Below are 16,430 nucleotides of genomic sequence, written 5' to 3'. Positions count from 1 at the left end.
ACCCTAGTCCACGCCCCCGCTCTCCCCTCAGGCGGCCGCCGCAACGGGCGCTCCCGGCCCCGCCCTCTTCAAGTAACCCCATGGAACCGCCCCCTGTGGCTCCGCCCCCACGGGCCCCAGGCCACGCCCCCGCTCTCCCCTCAGGCGGCCACCGCCCCGCTGCACCGCGGCCGGCGGGAGGTGAACGGCGTCCCGGTCCTTCGGCCACCGCTGGGTTTATCTTCCCATCCCCGCCGCCACGGGGATCTCGGCGAGATCCACCGCTGTCTTCTGGGCGGTTTGGGGGTCTCGTGCGCAGGGCCGGTGCTGCTGTCGTCCGTCCCCCGGGCGCGGCTTGGGCACGGAGAGCCCGAGCTCCAGGGCCCGCAAGATGGCGCCAGGAAACCGCGAGGCAGGGGGAGGTTGGGAAATGGTGTCCGGTGGGACGGCAGAGCGGAGGGCCGGCGGGGACCTCTGGGGGGTGGAAAGCAAATCCCTCGCTGGCTCCCGGAGCCGGTTACGGGGGTGCGAGCTGGCGGAGCAGCCGGACACCCCTTGATGTCTTTTACGTCCCCCTCAACAACTTGTGTGCCTACGGGGTGACTTAACCCAGGTGCGAGGGGTGACACCCGTCTTTTCCAGCTCCCAGAACATCAGCTTTGCTCCTCTCTCGGTCTTTTGGGTAACACAACGTGCTGAGATTTTTCTGGTTTCTTTCCCTTGCTCAGGAGTAGCGGTGTTACGGGAAGGACCCTGGGTGCCAGCAGCAAGATCAGACCCACCACTTCGTTAACGTTTAGCAAGTGCAGCTGAACAGACAAGGGCTAGAACAGGGGACCGCCCCAACTGCGTGCTGCCAAGGAATGGGAAAAGCTGTTTGGCATCACGCCTAGTAGCAAAATGTGGGTCTTCCACAGAAAGGGGCTGCAGCCAGGAAAGGGGGGCGTGGGGCGGCTTTTCTCTCTGTTCGGGTTGAACTCGGGCAACAGGCCCAGCAGCTGCAACAGAGCTTAGCAGCACTGTTCCCTGAAGGCACCCGCTTTCCTAAACAACCATCTCACCCGAGGACCTTGTGAGTAACATTCCATAACCTCTCCTCCCAACTCACCATGAGGCCACTGTTGTTCCTGGGGGTGCATAAGGCTGAGGCACAGAGGAATAAAACGGCATCCCCAAGGTCCAACTGGTAGGAAAAAAAAAATTTCAGTCTTCTGCATGCCAGGTGCAGGATGAGCACTAAAATGCACTGGGTTTCCACTCTCCCAGCTTCAACAGACCAAAAAGCCAAAGTAAGCTTTGTCACTGCAGACACAGGGAGTGCAGGTACATACACACCAGCTACAGAGGAATAGAAGCAAGAGTGAAAAAGCTGCTGTGGCAGATCATTCATTACCAATGTTTATAGGCTGGTAATCTTGCATAGCCGTGATCATTTCCACCCCAAAAGATGGTTACGTCCCCAAATCCTTCTGGGACAAAGCAGGGCTAGGCTCACTGCCATGAAAAACATGCTGCACCTCTAGGCTTAGCCAGAAGACAATTTCTGGTCCAGAACTGTCTTCTTTTCAAGCTCAGAAAGAATCGCCTGTTCCAGCTCAGTTTAAAAACAGAAACTTGTTGCCAAAATCAGTTTCTGTGGCTTTAACTGGCCACAGAAACAGCCCCTGAATATAATTGTGTTAGGCTGGAAAACAGTCTTCATTTTACGAATAAATTCTCAGTAAATAAATCAGGGCAGCTGCAGTAGAGAAACACAAAGTGAGGAGATGGGCACCTGCCTTTCTACCTAGCCCTTTCGGTGACTTGTCAGAGACATTTGCCAGAGGGTTGCAAGAGCTAAGAGTGGCATTGGAAGCTTTCCAGAAGCAGCTGCTTGAGGTAACAGGATATTCAGTGTCCAGCCCTGCATTACAACTATAGTGTTATCCGTGTGGTACGCAGAGAGTGAAATACAATCTTCCTCACTTCTCAATGGACAAGGCACCCTGCAGAGGGTGTGCTCCTGGCACTTAGAAAAGATCCAAGGCACCTGGAAACAAATTTCTTTTCATCTGCTCAGCTCTGGGACAGCTACACACTCACATTCTACACAATGCTGTCTCTCATGTCCCCTCCCCATCCCATTTTCACTCCTTTTCTACTTGTGCACGCCATGCACAAGACAAGATTAGTAGCTGAACCATCCATATAAACTAATAGTCATTAATTGTTCCCACCAATTGTTCTCTGTTTGCATCACACAAGAAAATGAATGTAGAGCAGTGGAGCCTTGGGATTTACATGACACATGCAGCTTACTGACATGCAAATGCTAGTTCTTCAACTTTTTGAGTTGTTTTACAGTGGCAGTTTTCTGGCCCTACCTAACTGATTTCCTGTGAGCTACTGTTTAGAGAAAAGCAGCAAAGTAAAACAGCAATTTGGACCACAAGATGACTCATCCTGATCTCAAACTGTTTTGCCTTTCTTTGGTCTGTGCTGCCAGACTAAAATAATCAGGACAGGCAGAAGCAAGTCCAATGAACTGAAAAAGTCCCAGACCCTTTAGGGGATGGAGGGCTGGACACCTATGATGCAAAGCCAACCCATCACACAGAGAAAGATATTTCCTTTAATGAAAATATGAATACAGAGATCATTGAAGAAACTGGTTTTGGTCAAGGACAATAAATGTGTTTAAAGCATGATTACAAGGAAACATAATGATTAAAGGCTTAACATTAAACCATACAACACACATCTCTAGAAAGACGGACTTTCCCTTTCTAAAATTAAAAAAATCGTCTGTCTCTCCAGTGGGGGAAAAGGCACCATGACTGGGTCTCACTGGCAAAACTGAGTGGGGAAAAAAAGCAAGCACATTTGCCCTTTGCAACGAACTGCAACAGGTAAAATTGACTCTGGATCTCTTTCAATGAAGCTACAAAGGTGATCTGGCAAATAACCCGCACCTTACTCATGGACACACAAAGATTTAGAAGAATTCAACAGTTCTGCTTTTCTAAATGAAACAATTACCCCCAAGTTTGTCCCACAATCCTACCCTGAAGTATTCCATACATCATTACCTCTTTCACTGATTAGTGAAGATCAGCTCTTAAGACTGCACGGGGTCTTTTGCAAGCTACCTCCTTTCTAGCATTTCAAGAACTGAGGACATCAGTGCCAGTTCTGCAGGTTGAACCCCTTCCCGAACCACAAGCCTGGTGGGGGGGCAAGGCTGCTGCGTGCGAAGAGGAAAGCACTGTTGCCACGCACCAATGCTGATGTTCGCGACATCCGGGGAATAACAAAAATGCAAAGCTCGACTTAGGCTTGCACTGAAGATGCAACTGCTGCAGTTAGCAGAGATCATGGGGAAAAAGAAAAAAGGGGGACTTCTCTGGCTGGAAAACTTAATCTGTTTGGCAAAGCTTTCTATGAGTAGCCTACCCGGTGAAGCACAGTATTCTTCTTTTTGTAAGAAGTACCAATTCCAAGCCCTGCCTAGATCTGTTTCTACTAGCCTCAGGGTCCTATTAGATGAACTGAGCATGGGATGTTAGCTCCAAGTGATGCTGGTATACTTGCAGAAGTGCAGTTTTACCAGGAAAAGTGGGGGCTGAGGCTGCCCAGCAGGAGCTGTGTCCACTGCAGAACACCATGTGGGCAGCACATCAGCACCACGTGCTCTCTCTGAATACCCCAAGGGAGCCTCTGAGCAGATGGACATCCCAAGGACCACAGCTCAGCTGTAGAAATGTGCAAGGAAGAGAGCAAGCATCCGCGGTACTGGATGGCAGGCATGTGGCACTCTAGTCTTGCAAATGCTGGTGACATGATTTTAGCAAAGGTGCTTGTAAGGCTTCAGAAGTTTACGGTATGAGGCTTGTTTGTAACTACAGTCTGTCCACACCATAGCTGGCATGGCTCTGATTTATTGGGGTGCTGCAGCTACCTCGTCAGTCTGTAACCTCCCCGGCAGCCGTCATCCCCAAGCCCACAAAAGCTGAGACAATAGGGATGCAGGTGAGGGAGTGCACCTATCTCCCATTTTCCCTGAGCAGAGGAGCTGTATGGCAAATGTCTCAATGCACCAAAGCACATTGCTCCTCACATAGCTAGTCTTCATGAGGCAGTTCAGATGAATTAGACCATGTGTCTATGACCACTGCATCTCACCTTAACAAGGAAATTTCACGTCAAGAGGACAAGGAAATTCTTTATCCATAATATAGGAAATGCTTTCCTGATTAAAAGAAAAGCATATAATCTTGTTCAAAAGTCATTTTTCTTCCTCCACACTGTATTTCAGACTGCGTGGAGACAACTTGTTTAAACAAGGGAGTCTACTTCTTTTGTCACAAGCATTAACTCCTGGCTGCTTCCCACTTGAAAATCAGTTAAGGAAGTGGGGTTTTTTTCCTTTTGCAACGGCAATAGAGGATATATGTAGTGGCTGTCTCCTAAAATATTAACATCCTGTCAACTCTATCAAACCTTCCGATCTTCAACTTCCCACAAAGTCCACAGGGTGTCTATTTACCTTAAGCAAAAGTGGATTGCAGACAGAAGGATGGGAATTTTAATGAAGCGTACTATTCCCTACTGTATTACCCAGTCCCTAGAGATATTTAAAATAAATTTTTAAAAAAACCCAAACCAGCAAATGCAGCTAGTGTACTCAGAGGAACTATGGCACCTAAGACAACACACCTGTCCTTGAGAACACATCGTACTGCGAGTAGCCTGCTTCCCCGTTTGGTACCAGAATCTCTGCTGGCCAAAAAACTCACCACTCCTCTCCCAGTCCTAGAGGATCACCTAGCCATTTTCTTCCTGCCTTTCCTGCCTCCAGTTAGGTGCACAGATTGTCTTCCCAGTACACAGTCCCACTGGAAAAGATAGTTAAATTAATTCCAGTTTAATTCAGCAATAAGTCACCCCTGTAAAACTAGGGCAAAAATAGGCAACTCTGCCAATTACTCTGGGGTTTGGCAGGCCAAAACACACACCTCAGTGAAACTAAGCAGACTGTCATCTGAGAAAGACAGAGGCAGGACTGCAAGGTTTGATGGAATGACACCAGCCACAGCACTGGACTGGTGGTTAGCAGTCACTTGGCTTAGGCAGGTTAAGATGGAGAAGCTCTGCCTGAGCCCTTGTGGCACACACTCCCAGGATCAGCACTGTGCACGCTATACTGGTGTATACCTTGAGCTTTTGCACCTAGGGAGAGGGCAGGAGTCCTCTACCAGGCCTTCCTGGCATGCTCTGTGGCCCCTCCAACCACTCTGAACCCCTTAGCCAGCTTAACCCAAATTTAGCAGGGGCAGAAGTCTCAAAGGCATTCAGCACCTACAGGTTTTTCCATGACCTTCAGTGGTGTAGTAGAGGACAGGAGACCTGCTAGCAAATTCTTCTGAACAGCCCAAATATAAGGAGTGCTTCAATCAAAATGTGTTTGTGATAAAACGAGTCCAGAAATAAAACACTGAATATATTAGTTGCAATTCTGAAAGTCTATGAAAGACAAAGGCTATTGTTCCCTGCTATTCTAAGGTTGCTGGTCTGGAATGCTACCATCACTTTCCAGAAGGCATCTAAGAGGCACTTCCTTCTTCTTTGTGGATTGTGCAATTTGCGGGTATGCACCTGGTACTTAACTCTTTGGAAGATCAGCACGGCAGAAGGGACAGACATGGTAGGGCGCAACCTACCAGCAATAAGCATTAAGTCATAACTTTTGACAGGAGAACCAACCTACCTCCAAACTGGGTGCCTGTCTTTGTTGGAGCAAACAAGATTACAGGCCATTCGGCAGTGAGCTAAAACAACCACTCCCTGGTCAGAAATCACACAGACCAGCAAGTCACAATGAACCCTCCAGCATATCTCTCTCAGCTTCAAACTCTCTTGAGTGCTTCAGGATTTTGTTTCCCAATGCTTCTCTGACAGACAGCAAGCAAACATCGTCCCTTATCATAGCAACTTCAAGAAATGAAGGCACCTACACAAATCACCACCTGGCAACAAAGATCTACCAGTTGTAGATGGTAATACCACTCCTAATATACAGAAGTGAACCACAATGGACAACATTGATCTAGTTGTCATCACCGATGAGGAAGAGGACAGTTACTTTAAAGGTCCAGTTGCTAATTCAGTTTCTCAAGGCAGAATAAAAACATGTGGGACCAGACCCCTCCTACGCAACAGGCAATGCATTGAGGACATGTAGGAAGTCCAGCGGTAGGCTTTGTGGCTCAGTTTTGCAGCTGGAAGTGCTAGTGCTGGGTTGCCTGCATGGGACATGAAGGGACACAGGCTCACCATCTCTGGCAAGTCGCAGGACATACAGTGGTAGGAACAAATCCTTATGAAGAAAGGCAAAGGAGGTATTAGAACACCTGGGTAAACACAAGAAAGAATTATCAGACTAGCCACATCCTTCTCATTTCTCTAATAACACGTGCGAGACATCTACTAGAATACCCAGCACTGCTGAAAAGGCACCACAGTTGCAGTAAAATACAGCTACTTGAACTCAGGTATCCAAACTGAAGGAAAAATGGAAGAAGTGTATTCCAGGGCTTCTTTTAAAACAGCAAAAGTATTGTATAAAAACATTTCCGTGTACAGTAACATTAAAATGAGAAACATTAATGCCTGCATCTTGCTTCAGCTAGTCTTAAATTTCATCATAGCAAATGGAAACCATCAACGGCTGCTCTACAACAGCCCTAGAAGCAATGAAAGGGAGCTCACTGACTGTGCAAAACTGCAGATTGCTCCTAGCTCTGTGCATCTCAAAATATGTTGTGGAGCGGAAAATCTTGTTCCCCTAGAAGGGAACAGAGTTTTTAAAAAAACATCAAGAGAGAACTATGTTGTTTGCCTTGTTATTTGAGACCTTCCACATTTCCAGAGGAGAGAGATCCCAGAGCTGCCTGTTATGAGGAACTCTTCTCCTTGTATTTCTGGTAAGCATCCAATATCTCCTTGACAACACTTGGATCATCAAGTGTGGTGACATCTCCCATGTTGCTTGATTGTTCAGTGACTACTTTCCTCAGCAGCCTTCTCATGATCTTCCCTGATCGGGTTTTAGGAAGACGTTTCACTACCTGCAGAGAAGGGAAAGACACACCTATATTAGAACCTGGGTCCTGCTGGAAACCACAAGGAAATTTGCCTGAACTGTCCTAAGCCTGGCATACTATCTCATGGTCACAGCTCCTCTGAGGCTCCTGGGAAATACTAGACCTTTGAGCACACTAGTTTATGGCCAAGGAAAGAAGTGTCACTAGCATCAATTCCTTGTGCTATATTTTATTCTTATTTAAGTGGACTTTGTTCCCCATTTATGATTGCTGTGTATCTCCAGGCTGTGTGCTGCAGGACACACAGCTCTTTGGAGAATCAGATCCTCAATAAGCTGTTAACTATTGAGCTGGAAAGCTAGTTACACTTGAAAAATCAGGCACTGATGATGACACAGATCTCAATGCATTACCAGAACAGACATATTCCCCTTTACAGGGCAGGAATATAAAGCACACAATACTGCACACCAGTTACAGGGTCTCCTACTCAAAGGATAACACCTGTCTGCTTATGTTTCTCTTTTTGCCTGATTATATCTGTCAGCCTACACGCCTTCCTTCATAATCAGAAGAATGTTAAATGTCTTGGCTACACTTCCTGCAAAGGACTTAGCAGCAGATTCAAAAGCTTCAGCGTAAACTTCAGCCTGGTTGAGTTCTCAGGCACTGAATAGAGACACTAGCAGGTCTCATTTTGCTACAGTATCAGGCCAGTAGGCTACAAAACTCCAAAGCATTAACTAACATGCAAGGAAGGAGTTGTTGGACTTCCCTGCAGGACTAGCCCCAAACACAGGGAAACAGAGCTGTTTCCTTGCAAACCTGCAAGTTCTGGAAGCTGCTCCAATCCACTGAAGATGTCCTGGGCTGTTCCAAGTTGAATGAGCCACCCTTGCCTGCTCCTGTTGTATTCTGTAACCCGTGTCTTGGTGTCCACCTTCCAAGCACATGGCTAAAGCAGAGTCCCTCAAAGAAGTGGTCCGGTCACTGCCTCCAAAGCAGAGAGCGGAATGGATGCAGGAGGGCCTTGGGGGGCAGCTAAGGGGCAGCTTTGTGCACTCTCCCCAAACACACAAAGGGAGCTGCTGAAAGGTGAGGAGACTTGAAAGAAAGCCTGGAGTTCATCAGCGCTCCAGGTTCAGGCTGAACAGCTGTCCATTATTCAACAGAAACAGCCAGTTCTTTGAGATTTGGGGGTTGATGCTAATTACCAACGCAAAACAGCTGGGCAGTAGAAAGTGTCAGTCTGCCTCTCAGTGACACCAAAGATTGTAGCATCTGTCTACAGTTTGGTGGGTTTTTATCTGATCCATTGCACAGGGCCACAGAGAGCAGTGCTACATTACTTCAGCAAAGGGGTTAGCTGAGGGCAAGAGCTGTATGGAGCAGTAATGCTGTTGCATGGTGAACAGGGTCATCAAGTGCATCTTGAGGCACAGGGTAGGTCTGGGGTTCCCCTCTGCCAGAGCTCTTGCCAAACATGGTGCTCTCAACACGCTGTGCATCCCATTTAAAGGGTTGTTCAGCGCTTGGCCCAAATAGAGAAGCCTCAGGGTAGCTCTAAAACACACTCTGTAACAGCCCCACTGAGAAGCTGCTCTGCAGGCTGGAGTAGCTGTAATATCCCAGCCACACTCTGTGTCACTGCTGATCCTCAGGCATGGAGAAGGAGCACATGCACACCACTGCAGCTGCCCTCCCCTATCCAGAGATCCCTCCAGTTAGTTCTGTTTTCCTGCTTCTTTGTCCTGCCAGAGAGGGACAACAGCAGCACTCCAGGAAGGAAGGTGAGGCTTGCTCAATGTGACCATTCCTGCTCCTGGCACCAGCTACACTCTCCCACTTACCAGAATGTGGTCAGGCACAGCGTATTTTGCTATCTTGGAAGCCACTATGGTTCTGAGCTCTTCTTTGACACGGTCTATATGAGCTGTCTGCTCCTTTAGCACTATGAAAGCAAAGGCACCTGGAAGACAAATGAGCAGAAGCCACATACCTCATATTAGATCCTGGCCAGCAAGACCAGGGATGCTCATTCAAATGCTAAGGCAGGTTTCAAATCATTCCTATGCGCAATCTAGGGACTGCCAAGAATCCTGTTTACAAACAGGAGTCAGACTCCAGCCCTGAAATGATGGCCCAGCCTTGTCTTGGCATCTGTGGACCAGACTGATCTCAGTGACAATGACAACTCAACATAAATTACCAAAGTGTCATTGGGATCAAAAGCTGGCCAATGCAAATCAGCTATTCCCATTCTGTTCAAAGGACATCTCTGAGCACAATCGTTTTAAAGGAAGCTCTACCACATATGGAAACACTGTGTGTGAAAACAGCTTAAGGAGTAACACCTGCACCCAGTTTAGGAACATGCAGTTATTTTCATGGCTGTCTTTGCCTCTTAGGGCTGAAAGGCCAGTCAACCTATGGATAACTGCCCTCCCATTCCCTAGGCACCTCCTGACACGCAGCCCAGGTTAGAAATTAAGGAAAGTGTATGTAAATGTCATGTCAGGACACTGCTTTTCACATACCTTCTCCTTTGATCTTGTGTGGATACCCAATCACAGCTGTCTCAGGGACCTCAGGGTGATCAGCCTTCACAAAAAGTGAAACAAAAATACACAGAGCATAACAACTGCTTCAAGCCCTGCAGAGTTTGCGCCAGTTGCTCTAGGAACAAAACACCTTGCCATATCTCACCCTCCCCTTGGCAGATCCTGCTGAAAGCACAACAGGAAAGCTGGACATCTCTGGGAGTAGCATTTACTCACTGGATTGGCCCTGCTTTTGAACAAATAAATAAGTACTCTTACATACACCGCTAAGCCCACTGCACACCAAGCTGAATTTGCACCAGCTGGAAACCTGGTTTCTCTTTCTTTGTCTGTGCTCTTGTGTGTGCACGGCTACAGTCCCAAGTGGTGACTGGCCATGGCCAAATCAAAAGCAAAACCAGTCCTGCATTGCTCTGTGACACAGGGAACTGCTGCCAGCAGAGCAAAAGTGAAGCTGCCAACATCACAGTCCACATGTGACTGGTGTTTACGAGTGCCCAAAGCAAACCAGAAGGCAGAAAGAATCAGGCTTCTTTATCTTCCCAGAAGGGGGGAAGGGTTGTTTTGCTGAATGCATATTTTTATTATACTACACAACAATGATTTATTCTGTCACACTTCAGTTTAATTTAACATTCTTCTGCAGTAAGACGACAATTTGGGTGTACAGACCGCAAGAAATCGCAGATCTGAATCCCACACCAAAGACTGGATTACGCTATCTTAAATTAGATTAAAATATGAAAGAAAACATCACAGAGCAATCTAAGCATATAAATATATTTGCATATACACATGCATACATATACATAGAGCAGGAGAGGAACTGGATCCTCTATCTACAATCAGAAACCCACACAGACAAAAAAATTACTCACAGAGGAGAAAGTAGGATCCTGTGTGCTATGCGAACACAGCTCAGGTTTATCAAATGTCACATTTAAGCGCCATTTGCAGGCAAAACACATAATATAAAATAAATATTCAGGTCCAGCTTTGCAGATAAATGCTCTGAGGACTTTTTGTTTTCAATTCCCTGTGCTAATATTATTTTCTCTCAAAATGACAGGCTAGCTTTGCAGCTGACATGAATCAAGGTTGCTTCATATTTAACACTGCTGAATTCTCACCCATACTCAGCTAGTTCGGATGAGCAAGAACCACAGATTTGGGAAGGAGAGGTTAGATGTTAGCAGAGAGGAAGGAAAAAACAGGAGAGACAATCCCTTATGGAGACTCCACCAGCATCCAAAATTACAGCTGCAACAGTACAATGTCACTGAGAGGAAACACAGCTCTGACAGTTCAACTGCATGGACTGCCCACAGTGTGTCTCCTTAATAAGGGAGCCGTTTCCTTTTGCACATTTGCTGTGCATCAAGCTGTGTGTATGCAAGGGTTTGAAGGCAAGAGACCCTGTGCTTGTTTAAATTCACAAAGCTTCTTTGAAAGGGCCATCCTGCCCCACAGATATGCCCTGTCAAGGGACCTCCACCTGCTTGGTACTTACCATTGCGTCTTCTATCTCTGCCGTCCCAAGCCTGTGTCCGCTGATATTAATGACATCATCCATCCGTCCCGTTATCTGGTAATAGCCTTTCTTGGTCCTGTAAGCACCATCCCCTGTGAAGTAGTAACCTACAGCAAAGACACGCGGTGGTCAGCAGCAGGAAGTGTGCCAGCCTATTGCTTTGGGCTCTGATGCAGAACAGACTACGCTCTGGGATGGCAAACAGCTTAGGGTGGATCAGACAGCTCACAGGGACTCCTAAGCTTACAGCTGCGGGACCTGCCACACACCATTTCCCACTTCTCTCTGCCATCCCCAACCTTCGTCTGCTCTGCCTGGGCTGTGCTGGCTCCTAGTAAGCACCTGAGCAGCACCAAGACAGTGGAGCTTAGGTCTTTGCCAAGATGGGCAAAATCACTGGAGGCAGTCAGCAGTAACCAGTGGCTGACATCCCTGTAGTAAAACCAAGTCCAGCAATACAACACAGTGATGGTTTGTTGGATTTCCAAAATCAAGGGGGGCTCTCTGATCTCGCTAGGCTTTACAGGCCTACAGCTGCACAGCAACTGTGGGTTCAGGCCTGGTGCATACAGCACTAAGATAAAACCATTTCAAATGCCATTTACCATCATGCTGTAGGCTATTGGTCAAACTCAGGCCTGGTGCTAGCTACACCTCACCACTCATGGAAAACTACAACTGTTCAGCTGAAAAAGAACAGTTCTATTACATTTTGTACATGGGAACACTGCCAATTTTTTTGATCACTTACACTGGTATGGATGAAAAGCCATTTTCCTTCCTGGCTAACAAAGATTCGGATCTCAGATAACAGTCCCTCTCCAGCATATAAGCATCGCAGAAACACTGCTATCAGATTAGCTGAACCCCCTCCCTGCCACAATAAGCATGGTGTTTGGAGGGTCTAAAACATTTGACGGAAACTGAAAAAAAAAAAAACAAAAACAATGGTTCCAGGAAACTCCAGTGTCACTGAGGACACATCTGGTGACAGAGATTGTGTTGGCTCTTCATCAAAGCCATGCCCACATCTGAATTGTGGCACTTCTAAGCAGCAGCAGGCAGCCTGTGCTGTGAATCTGAAGGTGGTTTTTGCCAGGACCCATTATTGGCCAATTAATGGACTTCCAGTCATGCCTCCTGCCCTTCCAAATCAATTAAACAACTATCAACTAAATATCAACAAAATTTCAGATGTGAACATGTAGTCAGTAATAAGGGACTATGGGCTCATTCAATTTCTTCTACCAGTTTCTCACTCTTATTTTCCAACTCATTTTGTACAATTGGCAGGATTGTCTCTCTAATTGTTGTCTACTTTGTAGCTTTCAAATCCCTTTCAGTTGCTCCCCTGAGTGAAGACAGTAGTCTTGTCCCATCTCCTACAAAAAATGTTTCCCTGCCACTTCTAATTACTTGCCAGATACAACTTGACCATGTTTTAAGAAGGAAGGATGTAACACAGTCTGTGACAGCAGGGGTGAGATTCAGTGACGCAACAGGTACTTTCCCATCCAATATGCCTATTTCCAAGTGAGACACAAATGGCCCCAAAGAAAAGGTATTTGGACTATAAAATTTGGGCATTAAAATTTTCTAAAAAATACATTCCCTTTTGACAGCTAGAAAGGTCAACACTATTTAGGACCATTAGGGCATGCTTGCAACATGTGACACACAACCCCAAGCAACCAAGATCTGGCTGGTACAGAAATATCACAAAACGCTGCTGAAAATGTTCAGTGTGCTTATACTGCAGTGCAAACTGCCTTCCCTTGGCAGTTTCCTTACCTGGGTAGGCTTTGAAATAGGCATCAACAAATCGCTGGTGATCTCCATAGATTGTTCTTGCCATGCCAGGCCATGGCTGGGCAATGCAGAGCGCACCAGACACATCATTGCCTTCTATAACCTTTCCCTGCAGGTTCAAGCACAGGAAGGATGATCAGGTGAACAAAATAGGAATGGCAAGGGCTTCTGTGTCATTGACCTGGCAAGAGTCACACTGTTGCTCACTGCAGACTGCTAGTGGAGGGCCACAGGCGAAGAAAATGAATCCACTCATGTGGCTACTCTACACTGTCTGTATCATGCCTTCCTCACACCTTGAGGCCAGCAGCACAGCAGATAAGACTAAAAGAAAAGTGAGTCCTGTGATTCTCCAGAAGGCAATGCCAGCAAAGATGTGCCAAGCAGCCAGAGGATGCCTGGGATGAGGCTAGCAAAGAAATGCCTGGACCCCTGCCTTCCACTTTCACTTTTGTTAACTGCCACATTCCCTTACCAAACTCTCTTTGGAAGAGATTACATGCTTTACTGTTTAACAGAGCACTGGACTGCGGATGGGGATCGCTCTGCACAGCTTCACAGACCAGCACCAGTTTTCTCACAGACACACACAGTTGCAGGGCCTCATGCCTTGCATTTCTCTTGGAAACCTCCACCAGTCCTGTTGGCTGCTCCAGTCTTGCCACGTCACTCGATGTTGCATCCACTGCTCCAACTGTTCAGCTCCCTGGTTCCCAGGAGCTGTGTGACTTCTGACTTCTCTCATAAATGGAGGCAGCAGCCCTTAATCAGAAGCAGTGTAAGACCATAAAAGTGGTGCTGAAAATGCAAACACTCCTCTAGAGATATGCAGTGAGCTTGCAATGCCTAGCTATCAATCTGTACAGATGTTTGAGATACGCTCAATACATAAATTGCTCATCTATTCTACCACTTTAATGGAGGAACAAACATCTTTCCGGATCCTGTTCCTCTGCCATCATAAAGGTGATTAAGGCAGAAACACACACCAGCTTCTCTTTTGGGCACCCAGCACAGCCTCAACTCACATTCTCATCCATCAGCACGGGCACAATCCCAAAGAAAGGTCTCATAGCCATAGCTGGAACGATCTCAGCTTTCTCCTCTGAAGGCCGTGGGGCAATGCAGATGCCACCAGTTTCTGGAAGAATAACGAAAAACAAAATATGTGGGGTCCATCCAGTGCTGGATGAAAGCAAATGCCAGCTCTTCTTAGTTAAAGAAAAGAATAGCAAAGCCACCTTGCAAGAAAAAGCCACTGGGAAGTAATTACACAACACCAAGTAGCACATCCATCTGAAAGCAGCACAGACCTGATAAACCAAGAGCTCTTTGTGAATACAAGAAAGTCTTCAACAAAAAAATGTCTGGCAAGCCAGGATGACACCACCAAGGCCCCTTCTGTCTACAGGGGACATTGTAGCAGGTAGACAGCAGAGCTGCAGGCAGGTCCCCCCTGGTGAGCTCAGATCAAGAGCTACTCCTACTCCCTGTTTGCATGGTGCCTCATTCAATGCTGGCTGCAGAAATCACTGCCCCGTGTACACCAGTGACAAACCACAGAGTGTGGCCAAGCACCCGCCTCAGGGGAAGAGCAGCTCCAGAGCATCAGGATCACCAACGTCCAGCTTAGCTCTTCAAAGGCTCAGAGGAGAGCAGTACGTGGTTCTACAGTGGCTGCCTTTGCACCAGACAGCCTGCAGACCCTGCAGCAGCAGCCACGACGTGTGCGTTCAACAGCCTTCCCACACTCCCGTCCATGGCAAATCCATCAGGCACAGGGAATACCCCACTGATTCAGCCCACACGCTCTGTTCCCTACATCTGGCCCTATGTCAGCTCACAGATAAACCCATTCCCCCAGCTACCAACCAGCAACGAACGTGGGCAGCTCTAACACATACTTACACCCTTGCAGGTCCTTCTCACGCTAACAGGGCTGCCTGGTGGCGGGGGACAGTACTTACCAGCCTCATTTCCTACCCCAGAAGTGATTTGACAGGGAAAGTATAATCATGTCAGGAGATTTATCTTCCAGTGCTGTTTTTACAGCTGTCTAAGGTTAGCATGAAAAGCACTTCAGGAGTCTGAATTACTATTACTACAAAGTATGAGATTAACCCACCCCTTACAGGCAGGTTGTGCTTATTTTCTATTCAAAATGGAACCTTTTAATCACCCTTTTTCATTCCTGCTGGGATGAACACTAAATCAGATTCCAACCTTAATCAGATCTTTTCTGTTCTAAAACTAATTCAGAAACACAAAAGAGAAACAAAAAGAAAGGAGCATTAGGCTTTTAAAAATACAGCTCTATAAATAAAGGTATGTCCTGCCACGTGGAGAATGCATTCCTCTACCAGCTTTGCTGAGGTTGTGAAAACTGAAACCAGGGGTTGGAAAAAGCTGATTTTGACCCTGAATTTGCATCCAGCTGCCCTGACGTAGCTATGAGGAAGGGTCTCTTTGAGGAACCATAAGCTCCAGACTTGCAGAAAAATTTTCACATGTGGCTTACACATAAAATTATTTCACATTTCATTGGTGGAAATGCATCTACTTCACATGTTTCTGTTTACTTTGAAAGGGTCATCTTGAATTTTATCAGAAAAAAAAAAAAAAGCACCCCAGACACCTGCTGTTCTCTGTTTGCACAGACAAAATCTGCATCAGAGCAGGGAACCTGATTAAACTGATGGTTACTCTTCCTAAGCCAGTACTCATTCTGAATACAACACTGCAAGCTATGTTTCTACATGGGTTTTGCCACATCCTACACATCCTGCACACAAGGCAGTAAAGTCACATTCCTGAGAGAGCTGCACGTTGGCAAGGATGCTTTAAAAATTATTTGCATGGTAAAGACCTATTTTAAACTGGTTTGAAAGTACCAATTTTAGCCACTGACATAACAGCTAGCAAGACTTCTAGGCTCTACCCTGCCCTTATGAAGTCTGTCTCATTAGAGACAGAGCTGGCAGAAGAAAAGCTGTGCTTCCACATTACCTATGCCCATGCTGTCACCGTAGTGCAAATCCACATAGATTTTAACCAAGGACAGCAGAGTCTGAGCAGGGAGGGTGATGCATCGAAACAGGCTCCCCTCTGCCGTGGGTAAATCACCTCTGGCGGCAGGCTGGAGCATGTACTCTCTGCCACCATTGTCTTCACCATCACAAATACATTGGACTGACTACTTCGGGGGGAATCCATCTCAGAAGCACCAGCCCAGTTTAAATTGCTGTAAGATGATGCCAACAACAAAAGCTTCCAGGGCCTATTCAGAGATGTCTTTCAAAACCAGCTTTTGTTCACAGCTGCATACAACAGCTGTACTTTTTTTATAAAACCAACGACAAAAGTAAAAATACCTAGTGTCTCTTCTGCACTGTGAAGAAAGAACTACCCCTGAAACTCAAACACAGCTTTGGTTCTATTACTGTTAATCATAGCACAGCACTACCCAAT

At 46.7% G+C, this 16,430-nt stretch overlaps 1 protein-coding gene across 2 annotated transcripts in view; it reads right to left on the bottom strand.

Annotated features, from left to right (window-relative positions):
- Positions 1 to 2,570: 2,570 nt before the first annotated feature.
- Positions 2,571 to 16,430, bottom strand: part of ACSS1 (acyl-CoA synthetase short chain family member 1) — a 38,632-nt gene continuing 24,772 nt past the window's right edge. For both annotated transcript variants that reach the window (XM_069799861.1, XM_069799862.1), the window contains 6 exons: positions 13,991 to 14,103; positions 12,945 to 13,071; positions 11,133 to 11,260; positions 9,599 to 9,662; positions 8,912 to 9,030; positions 2,571 to 7,085 (listed from right to left, as the gene is read on the bottom strand). In XM_069799861.1, the coding sequence (XP_069655962.1) occupies positions 6,912 to 7,085; positions 8,912 to 9,030; positions 9,599 to 9,662; positions 11,133 to 11,260; positions 12,945 to 13,071; positions 13,991 to 14,103 (725 nt within the window). In that variant the 3' untranslated portion in view covers positions 2,571 to 6,911. The remainder of the gene's footprint in view (positions 7,086 to 8,911; positions 9,031 to 9,598; positions 9,663 to 11,132; positions 11,261 to 12,944; positions 13,072 to 13,990; positions 14,104 to 16,430) is intronic.

Source organism: Haliaeetus albicilla, chromosome 13 (genome assembly GCF_947461875.1).
Source record: "Haliaeetus albicilla chromosome 13, bHalAlb1.1, whole genome shotgun sequence".
Classification (NCBI taxonomy): domain Eukaryota; kingdom Metazoa; phylum Chordata; class Aves; order Accipitriformes; family Accipitridae; genus Haliaeetus; species Haliaeetus albicilla.
This window is presented reverse-complemented; position numbering and strand designations above follow the sequence as displayed.